Source organism: Haliotis rubra, unplaced genomic scaffold (assembly GCF_003918875.1).
Source record: "Haliotis rubra isolate DU_JTF1 unplaced genomic scaffold, ASM391887v1 Scf14, whole genome shotgun sequence".
NCBI classification, from domain to species: domain Eukaryota; kingdom Metazoa; phylum Mollusca; class Gastropoda; order Lepetellida; family Haliotidae; genus Haliotis; species Haliotis rubra.
Genome location: NW_025765336.1, coordinates 740356 through 759462, shown reverse-complemented (window position 1 = coordinate 759462; position 19107 = coordinate 740356). Strand labels below are relative to the sequence as shown.

General features: G+C 41.6%; 1 protein-coding gene across 1 annotated transcript in view; it reads right to left on the bottom strand.

Annotated features, from left to right (window-relative positions):
* The window catches only part of LOC124268692 (L-gulonolactone oxidase-like), a 35875-nt gene extending 17415 nt beyond the window's left edge, over window positions 1-18460 (bottom strand). The window contains exons 1-4 of the mRNA XM_046703683.1: window positions 18363-18460; window positions 11514-11615; window positions 4919-5044; window positions 1572-1669 (exon numbers count right to left, since the gene is read on the bottom strand). Coding sequence (XP_046559639.1) covers window positions 1572-1669; window positions 4919-5044; window positions 11514-11615; window positions 18363-18380 — 344 coding nt within the window. The 5' untranslated portion in view covers window positions 18381-18460. The remainder of the gene's footprint in view (window positions 1-1571; window positions 1670-4918; window positions 5045-11513; window positions 11616-18362) is intronic.
* Between the last annotated feature and the right edge of the window lie 647 nt (window positions 18461-19107).

Here is a 19107-nt window from a genome sequence, read left to right as displayed (position 1 = left end):
GATTTTATAAACACTCTGTAATATGGCTGAAAATTCACTTTGACGTTAATTGTGTTTGCATATTTTCCAAAACATTCTCCGCAATTCTCGGTTCATCGGCTATGTTTCAGAACAAGTATTGGTGATTCGATCATACAACAACAAAACTACCGCTGATCTTTTTCTTTTAAATTCAATTCTCCCAGTAAAATTTGACATTTGAATCAAGACATGCAAAACGCAGTGAATGGTGATGTAGTAATGTGTCAAAAAATGGCGAGATTTACGATGCATGTAATTTTCAGTATATTTGATCTACAATGAGCGGATGATATAGAAAAACTAATTAAACTAAAGAAAATTTCAAACAGAGTTCAAAAGTGCAAATTGCATTTATCTTTGTGATGTATTTGGATATGGTATCGATATCAAAGTGAAGGTGGAAGAGGAGGGACATAGTGTATGATTTAAGAAGGAATTTTAGTAACAAACGTAGAATGCCGGCACATTCACCGATGGCAAGCTAGATGTAGCGCACGTTTTAGTTTTTGTGAAGAAAGATACTGTTGAAAAGGCGACCAACTCAGATTGAATGTTATACAATTTGGTTACGTGGTAACACTTTTAGTACAATGTATCCGTTTTTTCAAACTGCAATGTCATTACAATGTAGAACTGACCACATAGTCAGCTGATGGCCAGGCAACAGGTGGATTAAAACAGTAGCCTGCGCATCGAGACACAAGAACCACACCTATACCTGCACCACGTGAAATGGGTCTAATAAGGTCTAACGACGTCATTCGTTTATCATTTAGGCACCAATAACGTCATTTCCGAGGACATAAGCCATGGTGTGTTTATTGTGAACATAGAACTCTCGGTAAATGTTGAAAATATGAATTGATATAACACAAAAAATAAATTAGTTACTTCTGATATACGTACGGGTTTGGATATAAAACTACTTGATAAACACTTTTCAAGATGAAAAAGTGCAAGACAAAAAGGATTATTTTCGTGTACACTTGTCCTTTAATATCGAAGCAAGACAGAACCTCTGGAGGAGGCTGGAAGTTTTGATTTGGGCCATTTTTCAGACATGCCATTTGTGTGGCCTAAAAATGAATATTTAATACTATCTTTACTACTTTTCACTAGTATACACAATGGCATTCTTAAACTGAGACTGCGAGTCCATCTAACAGTGATCTTAATCAACATACAAAGATAAAGACACATGTTACAATTTGCAGACCAAGGCCAAGTCTGACTTACACACTGAAGGTCACGTCTGACTTACACACTGAAGGCCACGTCTGACTTAGACACTGAAGGCCACACACTGAAGGTCACATCTGACTTACACACTGAAGGCCACGTCTGACTTAGACACTGAAGGTCACGTCTGACTTACACACTGAAGGTCACGTCTGACTTACACACTGAAGGCCACGTCTGACTTACACACTGAAGGCCACATCTGACTTACACACTGAAGGCCACGTCTGACTTACACACTGAAGGCCACGTCTGACTTACACACTGAAGGCCACATCTGACTTACATACTGAAGGTCACGTCTGACTTACACACTGAAGGCCATGCCATGTGAGGGCAGTATATTTCTGTTGAGATCCCGCACCAGACAACCGCCCTGCACCGTCACCTGGAGTGAGTCCTTGTCCACCTGAAACAAAAACCAAAAAAAAATAATGTCTGTAATCAATAATTCAGAAGTCAAACAAACATCTGCTCAGGCGCCATTTTGGTTTGAGAATGAATCAACCTCAGCCAGTGATTGGTGGGACTGCAAGTCACTGAAAGTCAAAGAATCGCTGTATATCACATGCGAAATGACTGACGGTATGCAAAACACCCAGCCTCAAATCCTGTCTCTCCTGTCTTCACATGACGTGCTTTCCTAACTATTATAAGTTGTTCACTGGTCACAAAGGGGGCATGGGTTGATGTACCCTCGATGTTTGTTTATGTTCCCTGAGCCCATCAACCCATGGGCCCCGAGGGACCAGTGAACAACGTATTTATCCTACCGAACACCTTAATGTTAATTTCGAATTGTTTGAACACGGGTACAAATATTTTTGTAGCCATTGCTAGATTTTGCTGACAAGAAAAACAGATTTAGAGTTGTCTCCCTTCCATCGATTTGCATTCGCAAAACATTGGTAATTTCCGTACATCATATGTGATTCAATGTAATTTGAGATAAAGAATTACTACCACAAGGTACCAAATGAGTTGCCACTGACAGTGGGGTACATTGAAATGTTACTCGCTTCTAAGCGGGGTACATTGAAAATAATAGAAGAGCGTTCAGCCAATCAGAAAGCGACATTTATGTGTGAGGTAAGATAAATGTCTATGTCTATATGTTAACTATATGTCAGCTGTAATGCTCATGCTGTTGATCACTGGATTGTCTGGTCCAGACTTGATTATTATCAGACCGCCACCATAAAGCTGGAATATTGCTGAGTGCGGCGTTAAACAGTAAACAAACACACAAAACTTGGAAAGGAAGGTTCATCTTGAAAGATCAGAGGTTAGATTCCCAGTCATTTCCACCCTAGATATATTACAGTAAGGTACTTTTTGTTACCCTGACTGCACAGCTACAGATAACATTTTGGGTCACTGAGTTATGTACTCGCTTGCTCTCATCTCAATTGGGTATCCTAATTTTCCTTTGAGTAACCGAATAAATTGTACCCACCTCATTCAAACTCAAATGGGTATTTCATCATTTTCCATTAATTGTAAAAATATAATGACGTTTAAATGTTATTTATATTGGATCCGTAATATGGGAAACAATAAGAAATACTGCAAGTTGCCAAGTTCATGTGTTGAAATAGAACCTCTCAATGTACCTCAGTTATTTTATCTATGCACCTGTACGCAAACAAAGATTTGACAGTTTTGTGTGTACGCATGTAAGATCAAATATATTGAGTATTTACAAAAATTCAAGCGTACTTGTACGCAACAGGCTTGGTAAGAATTGAGTTTTCACATAAATGTTTGCGTAATTTACGCAGATACGCAGCTTATCTGTACCTCTGCCTGACTGACAGTCTGCATAAAGGAGCTGAAACAAGGACAAATCAGCTCAGAGTATATTGTGTCTGAGGGGTATCCATGTTTGGCAGCTTTGAGTTTCTTGGACTTATGTTCTGCCCCACAATGAAGCACATCACCTTAGGCAAGTGAGTTTGTTCAAAAGTGCCTTTGTTCACCCAGCAGAAACTGGGTACCCGGTGGGATAAGTCACATGACTATTAACCTTCTAGCACGTGACACGCAGCTTGGGTTATCTGGGGTAATAATTAATGCCCATCATGTTGTAGCGTGTACAGCATGACTCGAGTTCAGCGCTATACAAGTGGCCATATTATTATTATGTTTTACAGATTAAAGATTGTATGCAGCAAAGAGGGTTCGGGTGATCCTGGCACAGTCAGGCTGGTAAGGCTCATCATCAGCTCAGGGCCCTTGCCCCCTCTACACGCAGCCCAGACAGCGAATGGGACTTCTCCCAGGAAACGCTGCCTAGTCGAACCCACCAAGAACTTTCCGGAGAATATGAAGGCTCCCTAACACTGCAGCCTTCTGCATTACCCAGAGTGTCAGAAGGGCTGTACTCCCGGTGGAGAACCCGGGCACTCTCCTGATCTGTGCCAAGAGATCAGGAGGTACCAAACCAAAGGCACCGAGAACAATGGGGAGCCTGGCGACAGTGTACTTGGGATGCAAGCGAGAGATTTATCATGCTTTTCCTGAATCTTGCCAATCACATTGGTGTCAAAAGGGACAGAAAATTCAATGATATAAATAAATTCATTGGCTTTATCAAAAAGGACAAGATCAGGTTTGTTGGCTGGAATTCTTCTGAGGCTGTATATGGGCCTATTATTATTATTATTATTATTATTATTATTATTATGTTTTACAGATTAAAGATAATATGCAGCAGAGAGGGTTCGGGTGATCCTGGCACAGTCAGGCTGGTAAGGCTCATCATCAGCTCAGGGCCCTTGCCCCCTCTACACGCAGCCCAGACAGCGAATGGGACTTCTCCCAGGAAACGCTGCCTAGTCGAACCCACCAAGAACTTTCCGGAGAATATGAAGGCTCCCCAACACTGCAGCCTTCTGCATTACCCAGAGTGTCAGAAGGGCTGTACTCCCGGTGGAGAACCCAGGCACTCTCTTGATCTGCGCCAAGAGATCAGGAGGTACCAAACCAAGGGCACCGAGAACAATGGGGAGCCTGACGACAGTGTACTTGGGATGCAAGCGAGACATTTCAAAGGCGAGGTCCGCATATTTATCATGCTTTTCCTTAATCTTGCCAATCACATTGGTGTCAAAAGGGACAGAAAACTCTATGATATTATTATTATTATTATTATTATTATTATTATTATTAATATTATTATTATCTAACTGATGCAATATCAGTTCCAAAGCACAATAAAAACTGCACCATTCAAGATGAGTACCAGCAAATTATCAGCGTAATTATCATGAATGAACTCCATAACGTGCAAGGCACCTAAGTTATCTCTTATCAAGACAGTATCTGCATTTTTTTACATTCAAACCTTCCATCCGTTATCTGACAGAAACATAAATAACTCTCTCATAAACACATGTCCTATTTTCTTTCATAAATTTGTATCTTATCACTTTACATTAACAAATGCAGTAAGTCATACTGAAGGGGTCATCGTTCCACTAAATGACCCCTACGAGTCCACTGACATATACCTATGTTAGACTTGTGTTCAGTTTTACTATCTAGACGAGAAAACTTCCAGCCTGGCATACTATATCTATGAACATGATGAAGGGATTCAAACCAGACCTGTGTGTGAAGTAAGTAAACACTGTCACCATTATGCCCTGTAGCTCACCTTCATTACTTTGTTGTAGCGACTAAGGCTGATCATGTAGTCAGTTGTACAGGCAATATCGGAGGGGGAATGGCCATATCCAACGACCTTCACCTTTTTACCCTTCTCCTGTGCAAAGGCCAGTATCTGAAATAAAAAGAAAATAACTCAATGCTAATCATACTTTCCCCAAAGATTTAAACTGTACTGGGACCCGTTCCACAAAGCAATCTTAATGCTGCAACTGTCCAAGGTTATGATTTATTAAACGGAACTTTATCAAACTTGGATCAGAACCCACTTGCACAAAGTAATCTTAAAGATAACACTAGTGTATGTCAGTATTAAGTATGGTCTTAGTGCTAAGGTCTCTTTGTCAAACTGGGCCCAAAACCCGCTTGCACAAAGCAATCTCAATGCTGATACTGTCCAAAGTCAGCGTATGAGAGTTATGATTTATTTAGCGGAACTTTATCAAACTTGGATGAGAACCCACTTGCACAAAGTAACCTTAAAGATAACACTAGTGTATGTCAGTATTAAGTATGGTGTTAGTGCTAAGGTCTCTTTGTCAAACTGGGCCCCAAACCCGCTTGCACAAAGCAATCTTAGGCAGAGACTTATGTTTGAAATGTTAAGTTATGGGAGTTATAATAGTCTTAGCGCTAAGCAAACACATCCTGTTGGTCAGTTGAACTGAAGTTCACACAGAATGTACGTATCTTATGATTTTCAAAATTCCATGCTGCCTCTCAATATTTTTCTTCAAAGCATGTAATGATAAAACTGTTCATGTTCCCTTCTCATTCTTGAAACAACGCAGTTTAAAGAGAAATAATTTGACCTTATTGTTCACTTCAGTTTTGTACTGAAATGATTTCAAGGGGTCAAAGACCATAATGAGTTGTGAAAATTTTCTGGGTATTGATCAATGTATTAATGGCACTGACAGGTTGAACTGAGCTTATCCAAAGTGATAGAGGGTTATCATATATCCCCAACATCCCATGCTGATAGACGGTTATCATAGGTCTCCAACATCCCATGCTGATAGAGGGGGTTATCATAGGTCCCCAACATCCCATGCTGATAGAGGGTTATCATAGGTCCCCAACATCCCATGCTGATAGAGGGGGTTATCATAGGTCCCCAACATCCCATGCTGATAGATGGTTATCATAGGTCCCCAACATCCCATGCTGATAGACGGTTATCATAGGTCCCCAACATCCCATGCTGATAGACGGTTATCATAGGTCCCCAACATCCCATGCTGATAGAGGCGGTTATCATAGGTCCCCAACATCCCATGCTGATAGAGGGGGTTATCATAGGTCCCCAACATCCCATGCTGATAGAGGGGGTTATCATAGGTCCCCAACATCCCATGCTGATAGATGGTTATCATAGGTCCCCAACATCCCATGCTGATAGACGGTTATCATAGGTCCCCAACATCCCATGCTGATGATAGGTTATCATAGGTCCCCAACATTATCATAGGTCCATAGGTCCCCAACATCCCATGCTGATAGATCGGTTATCATAGGTCCCCAACATCCCATGCTGATAGAGGGTTATCATAGGTCCCCAACATCTCATGCTGATAGACGGTTATCATAGGTCCCCAACATCCCATGCTGATAGAGGGTTATCATAGGTCCCCAACATCCCATGCTGATAGACGGTTATCATAGGTCCCCAACATCCCATGCTGATAGAGGGTTATCATAGGTCCCCAACATCTCATGCTGATAGACGGTTATCATAGGTCCCCAACATCCCATGTTGATAGAGGGGGTTATCATAGGTCCCCAACATCCCATGCTGATACAGGGGGTTATCATAGGTCCCCAACATCCCATGCTGATAGAGGGTTATCATAGGTCCCCAACATCCCATGCTGATAGAGGGGGTTATCATAGGTCCCCAACATCCCATGCTGATAGATGGTTATCATAGGTCCCCAACATCCCATGCTGATAGACGGTTATCATAGGTCCCCAACATCCCATGCTGATAGACGGTTATCATAGGTCCCCAACATCCCATGCTGATAGACGGTTATCATAGGTCCCCAACATCCCATGCTGATAGAGGGGTTATCATAGGTCCCCAACATCCCATGCTGATAGAGGGTTATCATAGGTCCCCAACATCCCATGTTGATAGAGGGTTATCATAGGTCCCCAACATCCCATGTTGATAGACGGTTATCATAGGTCCCCAACATCCCATGCTGATAGACGGTTATCATGGGTCCCGAACATCCCATGCTGATAGAGGGTTATCATAGGTCCCCAACATCCCATGCTGATAGACGGTTATCATAGGTCCCCAACATCCCATGTTGATAGACGGTTATCATAGGTCCCCAACATCCCATGTTGATAGACGGTTATCATAGGTCCCCAACATCCCATGCTGATAGAGGGTTATCATAGGTCCCCAACATCCCATGCTGATAGACGGTTATCATAGGTCCCCAACATCCCATGTTGATAGACGGTTATCATAGGTCCCCAACATCCCATGCTGATAGAGGGTTATCATAGGTCCCCAACATCCCATGCTGATAGACGGTTATCATAGGTCCCCAACATCCCATGCTGATAGAGTGGGTTATCATAGGTCCCCAACATCCCATGCTGATAGAGGGTTATCATAGGTCCCCAACATCCCATGCTGATAGAGCGGTTATCATAGGTCCCCAACATCCCATGCTGATAGAGTGGGTTATCATAGGTCCCCAACATCCCATGTTGATAGAGTGAGTTATCATAGGTCCCCAACATCCCATGCTGATAGAGGGTTATCATAGGTCCCCAACATCCCATGCTGATAGAGGGTTATCATAGGTCCCCAACATCCCATGCTGATAGACGGTTATCATAGGTCCCCAACATCCCATGCTGATAGAGGGTTATCATAGGTCCCCAACATCCCATGCTGATAGACGGTTATCATAGGTCCCCAACATCCCATGCTGATAGAGCGGTTATCATAGGTCCCCAACATCCCATGCTGATAGAGGGTTATCATAGGTCCCCAACATCCCATGCTGATAGAGGGGGTTATCATAGGTCCCCAACATTCCATGCTGATAGAGGGGGTTATCATAGGTCCCCAACATTCCATGCTGATAGAGGGGGTTATCATAGGTCCCCAACATTCCATGCTGATAGAGGGGGTTATCATAGGTCCCCAACATCCCATGCTGATAGAGGGGTTATCATAGGTCCCCAACATCCCATGCTGATAGAGGGTTATCATAGGTCCCCAACATCCCATGCTGATAGAGGGGGTTATCATAGGTCCCCAACATTCCATGCTGATAGAGGGGGTTATCATAGGTCCCCAACATCCCATGCTGATAGAGGGGGTTATCATAGGTCCCCAACATCCCATGCTGATAGAGGGGGTTATCATAGGTCCCCAACATCCCATGCTGATAGAGGGGGTTATCATAGGTCCCCAACATCCCATGCTGATAGAGGGTTATCATAGGTCCCCAACATCCCATGCTGATAGAGGGGTTATCATAGGTCCCCAACATCCCATGCTGATAGAGTGGTTATCATAGGTCCCAACATCCCATGCTGATAGAGGGGTTATCATAGGTCCCCAACATCCCATGTTGATAGAGCGGTTATCATAGGTCCCCAACATCCCATGTTGATAGAGCGGTTATCATAGGTCCCCAACATCCCATGCTGATAGAGGGTTATCATGGGTCCCCAACATCCCATGCTGATAGAGGGTTATCATGGTCCCCAACATCCCATGCTGATAGAGGGTTATCATAGGTCCCCAACATCCCATGCTGATAGAGAGGGTTATCATAGGTCCCCAACATCCCATGTTGATGATAGAGTGGGTTATCATAGGTCCCCAACATCCCATGCTGATAGAGCGGTTATCATAGGTCCCCAACATCCCATGCTGATAGAGGGGTTATCATAGGTCCCCAACATCCCATGCTGATCCATAGGTCCCCAACATCCCATGCTGATAGGGGTTATCATAGGTCCCCAACATCCCATGCTGATAGAGTGGGTTATCATAGGTCCCCAACATACCATGCTGATAGACGGTTATCATAGGTCCCCAACATCCCATGCTGATAGACGGTTATCATAGGTCCCCAACATCCCATGCTGATAGACGGTTATCATAGGTCCCCAACATCCCATGCTGATAGAGGGGGTTATCATAGGTCCCCAACATCCCATGCTGATAGAGTGGGTTATCATAGGTCCCCAACATCCCATGCTGATAGAGGGTTATCATAGGTCCCCAACATCCCATGCTGATAGAGGGGTTATCATATAGGTCCCCAACATCCCATGTGATAGAGGGGGTTATCATAGGTCCCCAACATCCCATGTTGATAGAGTGGGTTATCATAGGTCCCCAACATCCCATGCTGATAGAGGGTTATCATAGGTCCCCAACATCCCATGCTGATAGGGGGGATTCTGAGTTAGAATGGGTCTGCAGCTACCCACTCCGATGGAGGGGATTCTGGGTTAGAATGGGTCTGCAGCTACCCACTCTGATGGAGGGGATTCTGGGTTAGAATGGGTCTGCAGCTACCCACTCTGATGGAGGGGATTCTGGGTTAGAATGGGTCTGCAGCTACCCATGCTTGAAGAAGGGATTCTGGGTTAGAATGGGTCTGCAGCTACCCACTCCGATGGAGGGGATTCTGGGTTAGAATGGGTCTGCAGCTACCCACTCCGATGGAGGGGATTCTGGGTTAGAATAGTTCCCATGCAACCCATGTTGGTGGAGGGGAATTCTGGTTTAGAAAACATCCCCAGCAAACCATGCCGATAAAGGGGATTCTGGGTTAGAATGGGTGCCCAGCAACCCTTTTTGGTAGAGGGGATTCTGGGTAATGGTAGACTATAGTCCTGTCGGAAATAAAAAAAACTGTGTTTTCTCATATATCTCTACCATTTATGTAGTTGATATGTGAAAGTGTGAAATATCTGACAAACTAACTTCGGCCTAACCACAGTCTCAGTGGTAGAGAGATAGGAAACAGAGAAAAATGACTTTACTGAGGGGAAACTAGTGCAGAAATGAGCAATGCAGTTTTTTTCTAAGTCGAAAAGGACTTATTTGGAACAGACCATGACTTTATGCAAATTAGTGTGCGACGATATTGTATTACAAAGGACACTTTTTTAATGCCCAATTTGAAATTAGACGTAGATTCATTATAAACGGTAGCTGACGTAAAAAATAATAACTTTTATGCTGAAACTATTAAGGATGTAGCTACCATGGAGTCTCACTGTCACCATAAAAAGAAACAGATAGGAGGGGTCGTCACAAAAGCAAAACCTGGGATCGGGCTGGGGGATAGAGATATCAGCTAATCCTTTAGGGCAATTATACTGGGGAGGTACACGGGCACGTCATAACAATTTACAAATAATACCCAGTCCTGTCGATCTTCGGGTGGTCGACGGTCCGTCATCATACCTGGCTGAGCGACCTGATTGCCATCTATAGTCTGATCTATTGTTTTCAGCAGCTATTCGTATTTTTTCTAAGTTTTGCCCGATTTTACGAGTAAACATGCTTTTCTGGATATCGCATTACGCATCCCACTGAACGCCCAGTTAGGCCAAAGTCGGTTATTTCAACATATGCTATTTGCAACTGTGTAAATTTTAGGGATACAGAGTAACAGGCTAAAAACAGTTTTTTTCTATTTCCGACAGTACTTTAGTTCCCATGCAGCCCATGTTGGTAGAGGGGATTCTGGTTTAGAAATCATCCCAAGCAAACCATGCCGATAAAGGGGATTCTGGGTTAGAATGGGTCCCCAGCAACCCATGCTTGTAGAGGGGATTCCGGGTTAGAATGGGTGCCCAGCAACCCATGTTGGTAGATGGGATTCTGGGTTAGAATGGGTCCCAAGCAACCCATGTTGGTAGATGGGATTCTGGGTTAGAATGGGTCCCCAGCAACCCATGTTGGTAGAGGGGGATTCTGGCTTAGAATGGGACAGGCTCGACAACTTCACTGATCAAGTCTACCCCAACACCATGACTGTGGACAAAACACATTTTAAAACAAAACATTTGGCATATTCTAAACACAAATGGTTTGAGAGAAAGTGGTCAGTAAAATTACCCTTGCCCAATACTGAGACACATCACACATGTGATGCTCAAATTGTAATCTCTGCCAAGCAGTGAATGGGTACCCGGTGGGATGGCATGGTAATGTGACTGTTAACCTTCAAGTGGCTCATAAGATTGTAGTGAGTGAGCGAGTGAGTTTAGTATTCGCCGCTTTTAGCAATATTCCATCAATATCACGGAACACCAGAATTGAGCTTCACACATTGTACCTATGTGGGGAATCAAACCCGGGTCTTCGGAGCGACGAGTGAAAGTTTTAACTACAACGCTACCCTACATAAGGCTGTATACATAAGGCTGTATACTCCTCAGGGATCAGAGAATGTATAATTTGAGTGCACACTGGTCCATGAATCTGGGTAGTAATGTAGCTCTTGATGCATGCTTTAGTGTGAATTATTGATGCACACATTATCATTATTATTATTTCGTCAAACTGAATCACTATGCCATACCTGTCTGATTTCATCTGTTGTTTCCGGCTCGAAGTAGAGTTCTGGACGACATGAGTAGGTCGTGGCCCAGTTGGTGAATTTATAATCTGGTTTACCCAGTGACTGTGGAAGAAATATTATATACATGTTACCAAGGTTACGGTGCAATCATTCTGTGAAGATCTGGGTTAAACTTGGTCTCCAGCAGCTGATGGAGATCGGGTGGTCAGGCTCGCTGACTTGGTCGATAGGTGTCATTGCATCATAATGCATCTTAATTGCATGGGTCATGGTCATGATGTCAATCACTGGATGGTCTGGTCCAGGCTAAAATATTTTAAGATGGCTATCACATATCTGGAATATTGCTGAGTGGGGCATTAAACAAACAAAGACAATAGAATTCTATAGCTCCAACTAGATCTAAAACTGGTAGACAAGATCCAGAAGGATAAGAGTGCATGTTTGCAGGGACCTGTTGAAAACCAGAATATTTGCATTTCAGGTTTGGTTGGTTGGCTTTGCCTTGTTTGTTTGTTTGTTTGTTTAATGCCAAACTCAGCAATGTTCCAGCTATATGAGGACAGCCAGTAAATAACTAAATCCAGACCAGACAATACAGTGACTGACATCATGAGCATCGATCAACACAAGTAGGATATAATGACAAGCACAGGGGCGGCGTGCCACGCTTAGAAACAGCATTAGAAAGACATATAGGTATATTGACCCTACCCTAGTACTATATAAAAGGAAAGGGATGTAACGACGGAACCACCCCCTCCTGGATCAAAGTTAGATTTCACCATGTAAACTATTTTTAAGGCCCCGTCGAGGCCTACGGATCGAAAGTCAGATGATTTCCCTACAAAATGAGCTATAAATGGTCACAATCGGATCATTATTTCAAAAGTTATATGCCATGACTCACCGAAAACAGCTACCTTCGCAATTCCAAGCCAAAATCATGGATCACCCAAGACATCGAAAACTCACCTTTTAAATTCGTTTATTAATTCCAGCCATGTTGACAGCATCTATGTAGGGCTAGATTCAATCGGCAGCGGCATTCCATGGGTCTAAAACTTATTGCAACATCTACAAATCATTTCCTCGACAGTAAGCAGGCATTATCTCCAAAACCACCGGTAATCATACTCACTTGTCGGCCATAGATGGCCTTGACATTTAAGTGACCTGAGCAGTAAATTGGTAAGAATACTTTTAAAGGTTCAATATTTATAAATATAATTTCCTAAAAATCAATCAATATCGAATGCATTTTTACAACCTCTAAAATTATTCTTAACAATTTACTGTTCAGTACATCATCCAAAATAGAAGGAATATTGCAAAGTTCATATTTCGCGCCCAGTCAAAATCTTACAGTATATTATATTTTCCACAAATCGGATGGCCCCATTCAGTTTCTGCGGATCTGCTCAGATCACTTGAATGTCAAGGCCATCTATGGCCGACAAGTGAGTATGATTGCCGATGGTTTTGGCGAAAATGCCTGCTTACTGTCGAGGAAATGATTTGTAGATGTTGCAATAGGTTTTTAGACCCTTGGAATGCCGCTGCCAATCGAATCTAGCCCTACATAGATGCTGTCAACATGGCTGGAATTAATAAACGAATTTAAAAGGTGAGTTTTCGCTGTCTTGGGTAATCCATGATTTTGGCTTGGAATTGCGAAGGTAGCTGTTTTCGGTGAGTCATGGCGTATAACTTTTGAAATAATGATCCGATTGTGACCATTTATAGCTTATTTTGTAGGGAAATCATCTGGCTTTCGACCCGTAGGCCTCGACGGGGCCTTAAAAATAGTTTACATGGTGAAATCTAACTTTGATCGAGGAGGGGGTGGTTCCGTCGTTACATCCCTTTCCTTTTATATAGTACTAGGGTAGGGTCTATATACCTATATGTCTTTCTAATGTTGTTTCTAAGCGTGACACGCCCCTGTGATGACAAGCAAGGGAACCTGACCAAACAATCACCTTTCATGAGACACATAGATTACTGAAAACCAATTTTAATCTGATATTTTGACGGATAGTATTTCAGGAACCATGGTCTCAATACCTATGACGTTAGTTCCTGCCGAGGAAATTTGAGACACCATTTGAGTGGACAGTTGGTGTTTTTGCACACATCAGAAAAGACAATTTCACTGGACATGTGAAAGTCTGCTGCAGTGAGTGTGAGAGGTTCACAATCCAGCAATCTCACAATGTACCCATATAGGTTGGTTGGTTGGCTTGTTTGGGTTTTTTTACGCCACACTCAGCAATATTACAGCTACATGGCAGCGGTCTGTAAATAATCGAATCTGGACCAGACAATCCAGTGATCAACAGCATGACCATCGATCTACGCAATTGGGAACCGATGACATGTGTCAACCAAGTCAACGAGCCTGACCATCAGATCCTGTTAGTCGCTTCTTACAACAAGCATGGGTTATTGAAGATCAAATATAACCCGGACCGGTCCTTGTCATGTATGACATTGAGATGTTAATGAGCGATTGCTGGATCCACAAGGTCCACAACCTAGACAAGCATTTGGGAGCGTGTGTTGTGTGTTGAGCTGATAAACAGCCATCTGGGGTGTTGTTTGCACAGCCCTCAACAAACAACAGCAGCCTGACGTATTGTGTGAACAACCATCAACGGATAGCAACGGCCTGATTTGACCCTATCTTTATGTTTCCTAATTCATTAAGGCTACAATCCATAACCTATGATTTTATGGGGCATATTTGATTTAGAGTTCAAGACTGGCCTGGTACATTAACAGATTCTAACAACTGACATATTATCATCGCAACTTGACCACCCGATCCCGTTAGTCGCCTCTTACGACAAGCATGGGTTACTGAAGATCAATTCTAACCCGGATCTTCACAGGTCTCAGAAAGGTGTTGAATGTTTACTGCTGCGAATGATATGTTATCACATGGTATGGTAACAATCATCACTTCACAACAGCCCTCAGATAGATTAGTAGATTGTAGATGGGTTCAATCCTCAGGTGTTGAGCAGTAGGTAGTTACAACATAAAGTTTCATACATTTTCTTGAAAACATTATACAGATTTGAAAGAAGTGCCAAGATCTTTTGTTAACTGATGGTCATTCTGATCACAAAAGTCTTCGAATAATATTGGAAAAAGTACTTCTAATTTACATGGGCAGTAGGGTTGACTAGTGGTTAAAGCTTTTGCTCATCATGTCAAAGGCCCCGGTTCAATTCCCCAGTGTGACAATGTGTGAAACCCATTTTGGAAAGAGTTCCTTTCGTATCCCCCGCCTATTTTTGTGATGAGCAAACACTAAAGTTTATAGTCTGTTTGCAGTGAAAACGTACCGATGAATTTCACTTTAAACAAAAAAGTAAATCAAATAAAGTGAAATTAAGATTGCGAATCCTCATAATTTTACCTTGCCAATTAAACATATAAATTTCAGAATTTTATTCAACTTAGGATAAACGTTGTTTAACAGATGATCATAGATTCAAATCACTATTATTGGTTTGTATTACAAGGGAGTAAACGCAGTAATTGGAACAGTGATACAAATGCATGTGCAGTACGTGATGAGCGTTAACTTAGACCAACCCTACTTCTTCTCGGTGTTTCATTTAATGTGCATACCCCCTTGTAATACAAACCAACAATAGCGATTTGAAACTATGATCGTTTGTTAAACAACTTTTATCCTAAGTTGAATAAAATTCTGAGATTTGAACGTTCAATTGGCAAGGTAAAATCATTCGTACTTCTAATTTCACTTTATTTGATTTACGTTTTTGATTAAAGTGAAATTCATCGGTACGTTTTCACTGCAAACAGACTATAGTATATAGTTTATAGTTAAAACTTAAGTGGGGGATACGTAAGGAACTCTTACCCCCATTTCTGATTTCTCCCACCATGATATTGCTGGGATATTGCAGCTGTCACTCTGTTTTTAAATTTATTTTAGAGTGAGTGACTGAGTTTGGTTTTACGCCGCTTTTAGCAATATTCCAGCAACATCACGGCGGGGAACACCAGAAATGGGCTTCACACATTGTACCCATGTGGGGATTCGAACCCGGGTCTTCGGCGTGACGAACCAACGCTTTAACCACTAGGCTACACCACCGCCCCCACTCTGTTTTGATCTGCCATAGTAATACCTTTGTAGTGATTTCTGAACTTGGTTAATTTCTGAATACAATAGTTGATTGCACATTTCCTTGTTTGTTGGTTTCATGCCTAGTCCTTTTACAGACTCAACTTGGGAATAAATGTAGAACAGGATGAACACATACAACTTAACACATGGATACCGTGGGGAGTTGTTTCTCAAGCTCAAAAAACATTTTATCATATACACTGAACTACTTTAGAAATATATGCAAATCACCTGAGTATTATCAGTGAAGCGACTTAAGTCATTTGAGATGGCTGGCTTGACACATTGAAAATAGTCATCACGGTATGGACATGTATAAACTCAACTACAGTTGAACCCCGTTTATCCGGACATTTTGGTTACACTCAGACAATAACTTCACATTTCCCATGAAGCACATTTATTTCTTTAAAAAGTCTGTCATAGATGTTTGTTTCGTTGTATTTGAGTGTGTGAAGGACAGGTTCAGGGACTGATCTCCTATACTAAGTGCTGTTGGCAACCAAATCAGGAATTAAAAGGCACAATGTCACACATTTCTGACAATATTTTGGCCTACATTTTATATATTGGGGGCATATGCACTCACTTTAGCTTCCTATTGATGAAGAAAAAGACTTATTATCACTTACATCTTGCCTGAAATTAGGTATTATTGAGAGAAATCCATTATGTATTTTTAGAGAAATGTGGTGTGACATTGTGCCTTTAGCATTAATTTGGTCCAAAATTGGGATGTTTTCAAAGTTCTAAATTTCTTAAATTCAGGGGTATTTTACATGACACATTGAGAGTGATTTAATTCAATAACGATTGTAGCCTCACTCTCAGCCACATTTAGAACACTCTGACTTTGTATAGATTGATAGCATGGTGTATTCTGTGAACTGAATGGCATCCTTTCATGAATTCAATTAATTATTTACAAGCACAATTGAATATTCATGACTTAGTTTGAAATGGTGCTGTTTGCATTTGGGTGTAAATCTTTATCAAAGCGAGATATGCCCATCAGAATATATCCAGGTAGAGCAACAGTCAACAATCTTATATACTTAGTTTGTCATTACTGCCTGATGAATTATCACTGCCATCATGGTCAAAACATGTCACAATTTTGTTTGTTGTTGTTCACTGAGAATACTGAATAATACATAAACTGCTGACTTTATATTGTATTTGTTACCTAATTGACATACAGACAGATGCAGACAGGCAGACAGACAGATAGATGAGGACAGACAGCAGACAGGCAGACAGGCAGACAAATAGATGCAGACAAATAGACAGGCAGACAGACAGACAGATGCAGACAGACAGCAGGCAGACAGACAAATAGATGCAGACAAATAGACAGGCAGATAGACAGATAGATGCAGACTGGCAGCAGACAGATAGATGCAGACTGGCAGACAGACAGATAGATGCAGACAGACAGCAGACAGACAGCAGACAGGCAGACAAATAGATGCAGACAGATAAACAGGCAGACAGACAGATAGATGCAGACAGACAGGCAGATAGATGCAGACAGGCAAACTATCTGTCATCCAAGCTGTATTTATCACTTATAAGGTGAAAGTGTATAGAATTGCATTTTGTAGGCTTAGATGTAGCATTAAATAATATTTGTGATGTCATTCCATTGTCTGCTCGCTCCATTACTTTTCAGGAATGGAGCGATGTGAACCAGCTTCAAATTAAAGACTTCATTTTGTCATATAACTTTGATAACAGAAATATTCCCAATACTTCAAATGTAATTTAAGTAGGGTAGGGGCCTCGGCTCCATTATTTTTAAGGAATGGAGAGTTACTCGGACATTACCCTCTACATCATGGATTAATCACTGAAGAAGGTAGAAAACAAAATAGTTCAGCATTAAAAAGGCTGTGCCCTGTATGTATTATACCCAGACAGGAAAACAAGTATCACTTCATGTTTGAATGTTCTTTTATGATAGTTTAAGATCTGAAAAATTACCTAAATATATTTGTGAAAATCACTCACCACAGACAATGCATATTCTGTTTAAATCTAATAACAACCTTGCCAAATACATATTTCTTTGTTTGAAGATATTAAATATTAAAATATTACAATTGATGTATAGTTCCATTCATTGTACTGGTGCTCAATGGTTGTTTCAACATGTTTCATGATAAGAAAAGCAAGATTTATGGATGTCAACTTCTTTGTTATGAATAACAGCTTTCGGAGTGTATGCTTGCTCCTTCCTGACTCTGAAACGTGGTGTTATTTACAATAAAGAAGCTGACATCCATAAATCTTGCTTTTCTTAGACATTCCACTTCTAAATACCCTTGGAAGATTTGATTTAAATTATGTATCTGTATTATTGGTGGGTGGCCTAATACTCTGAGCTGAATTGGCAGACAGACAGACAGACAGGCAGTCTGGCTGATCGTGATAATGTGAAATACATTGATCTGGATATATCATTATATATACAATCCCCATGTAATGTGAAAAACAGATTTTGAGATGCCCCCTGTTACGAAATAAACAACGCCCCAACGAGCGTGGAGAAAATCGAATAGGACTGTCATTTAAAAAACATGCCATCGAGCTCACATGTCCAGATAGAAACGCCGACTAGCACAATCAGCGTACTTCATTAAAACCGGCTGACATCTATTTAATTAATCCTAAGAACTCACCCTCACGTCGCCAGCCATGTTCGGACCGAGTCCAGTCTGATCAAATAATGCTGGAGGTAAATCTGCGCCGCTTCTGCCGGCAGATCGCGGTATACCGGGGAACCAATTGTTGGCCTCGCACCATTTGTCGATACGGATTGTGATTGGTAGAGAAACTGTGATAGAGCATTATACACGACAAATTGTCACCAAAGACACGTGATGCGACCATGGCAACAATTTCAAACGTGTGTGTATAAACACAATCAGCAACCACTTGGTTTTACGTTCTGTGTGTACAGAGACCATAACAATTAAGAGTAGGCTGGACTCTGGTGAGTCTTTTCATCGAACTTTTCATTGCAACTTCAATAACTGCACTCGTATTAAAATTAATAACGCGCTAGAGATGAAAGCAATACTTGTCTATTCAAATCATAAAAAAACATTTTACATCAGTATTCAAGGTTGCTCTTGGTTTGACAGGTAAAGTGATTTGTAAATCGAGTCTTGCATAATCGTAAGTATGATTGAACGAAACCTGAGAACACTACTAGTTGCTTTAAACCGATACTTTAAGGTATATCTGTGTTATCCATACACAATACCATTTAGAAAGTGGTCAAATGTAACACATGTTATAGCTAGGGTTACACTTTCTCAGTAAAGTACAGGCTAGTACTTTGGGTTGAGTCACATTAGGGACGTGTTTTCAGACTCACAGCATAAGCGGGTCCAGAGGGGGCATGCACTCCTCTTTTGTCCT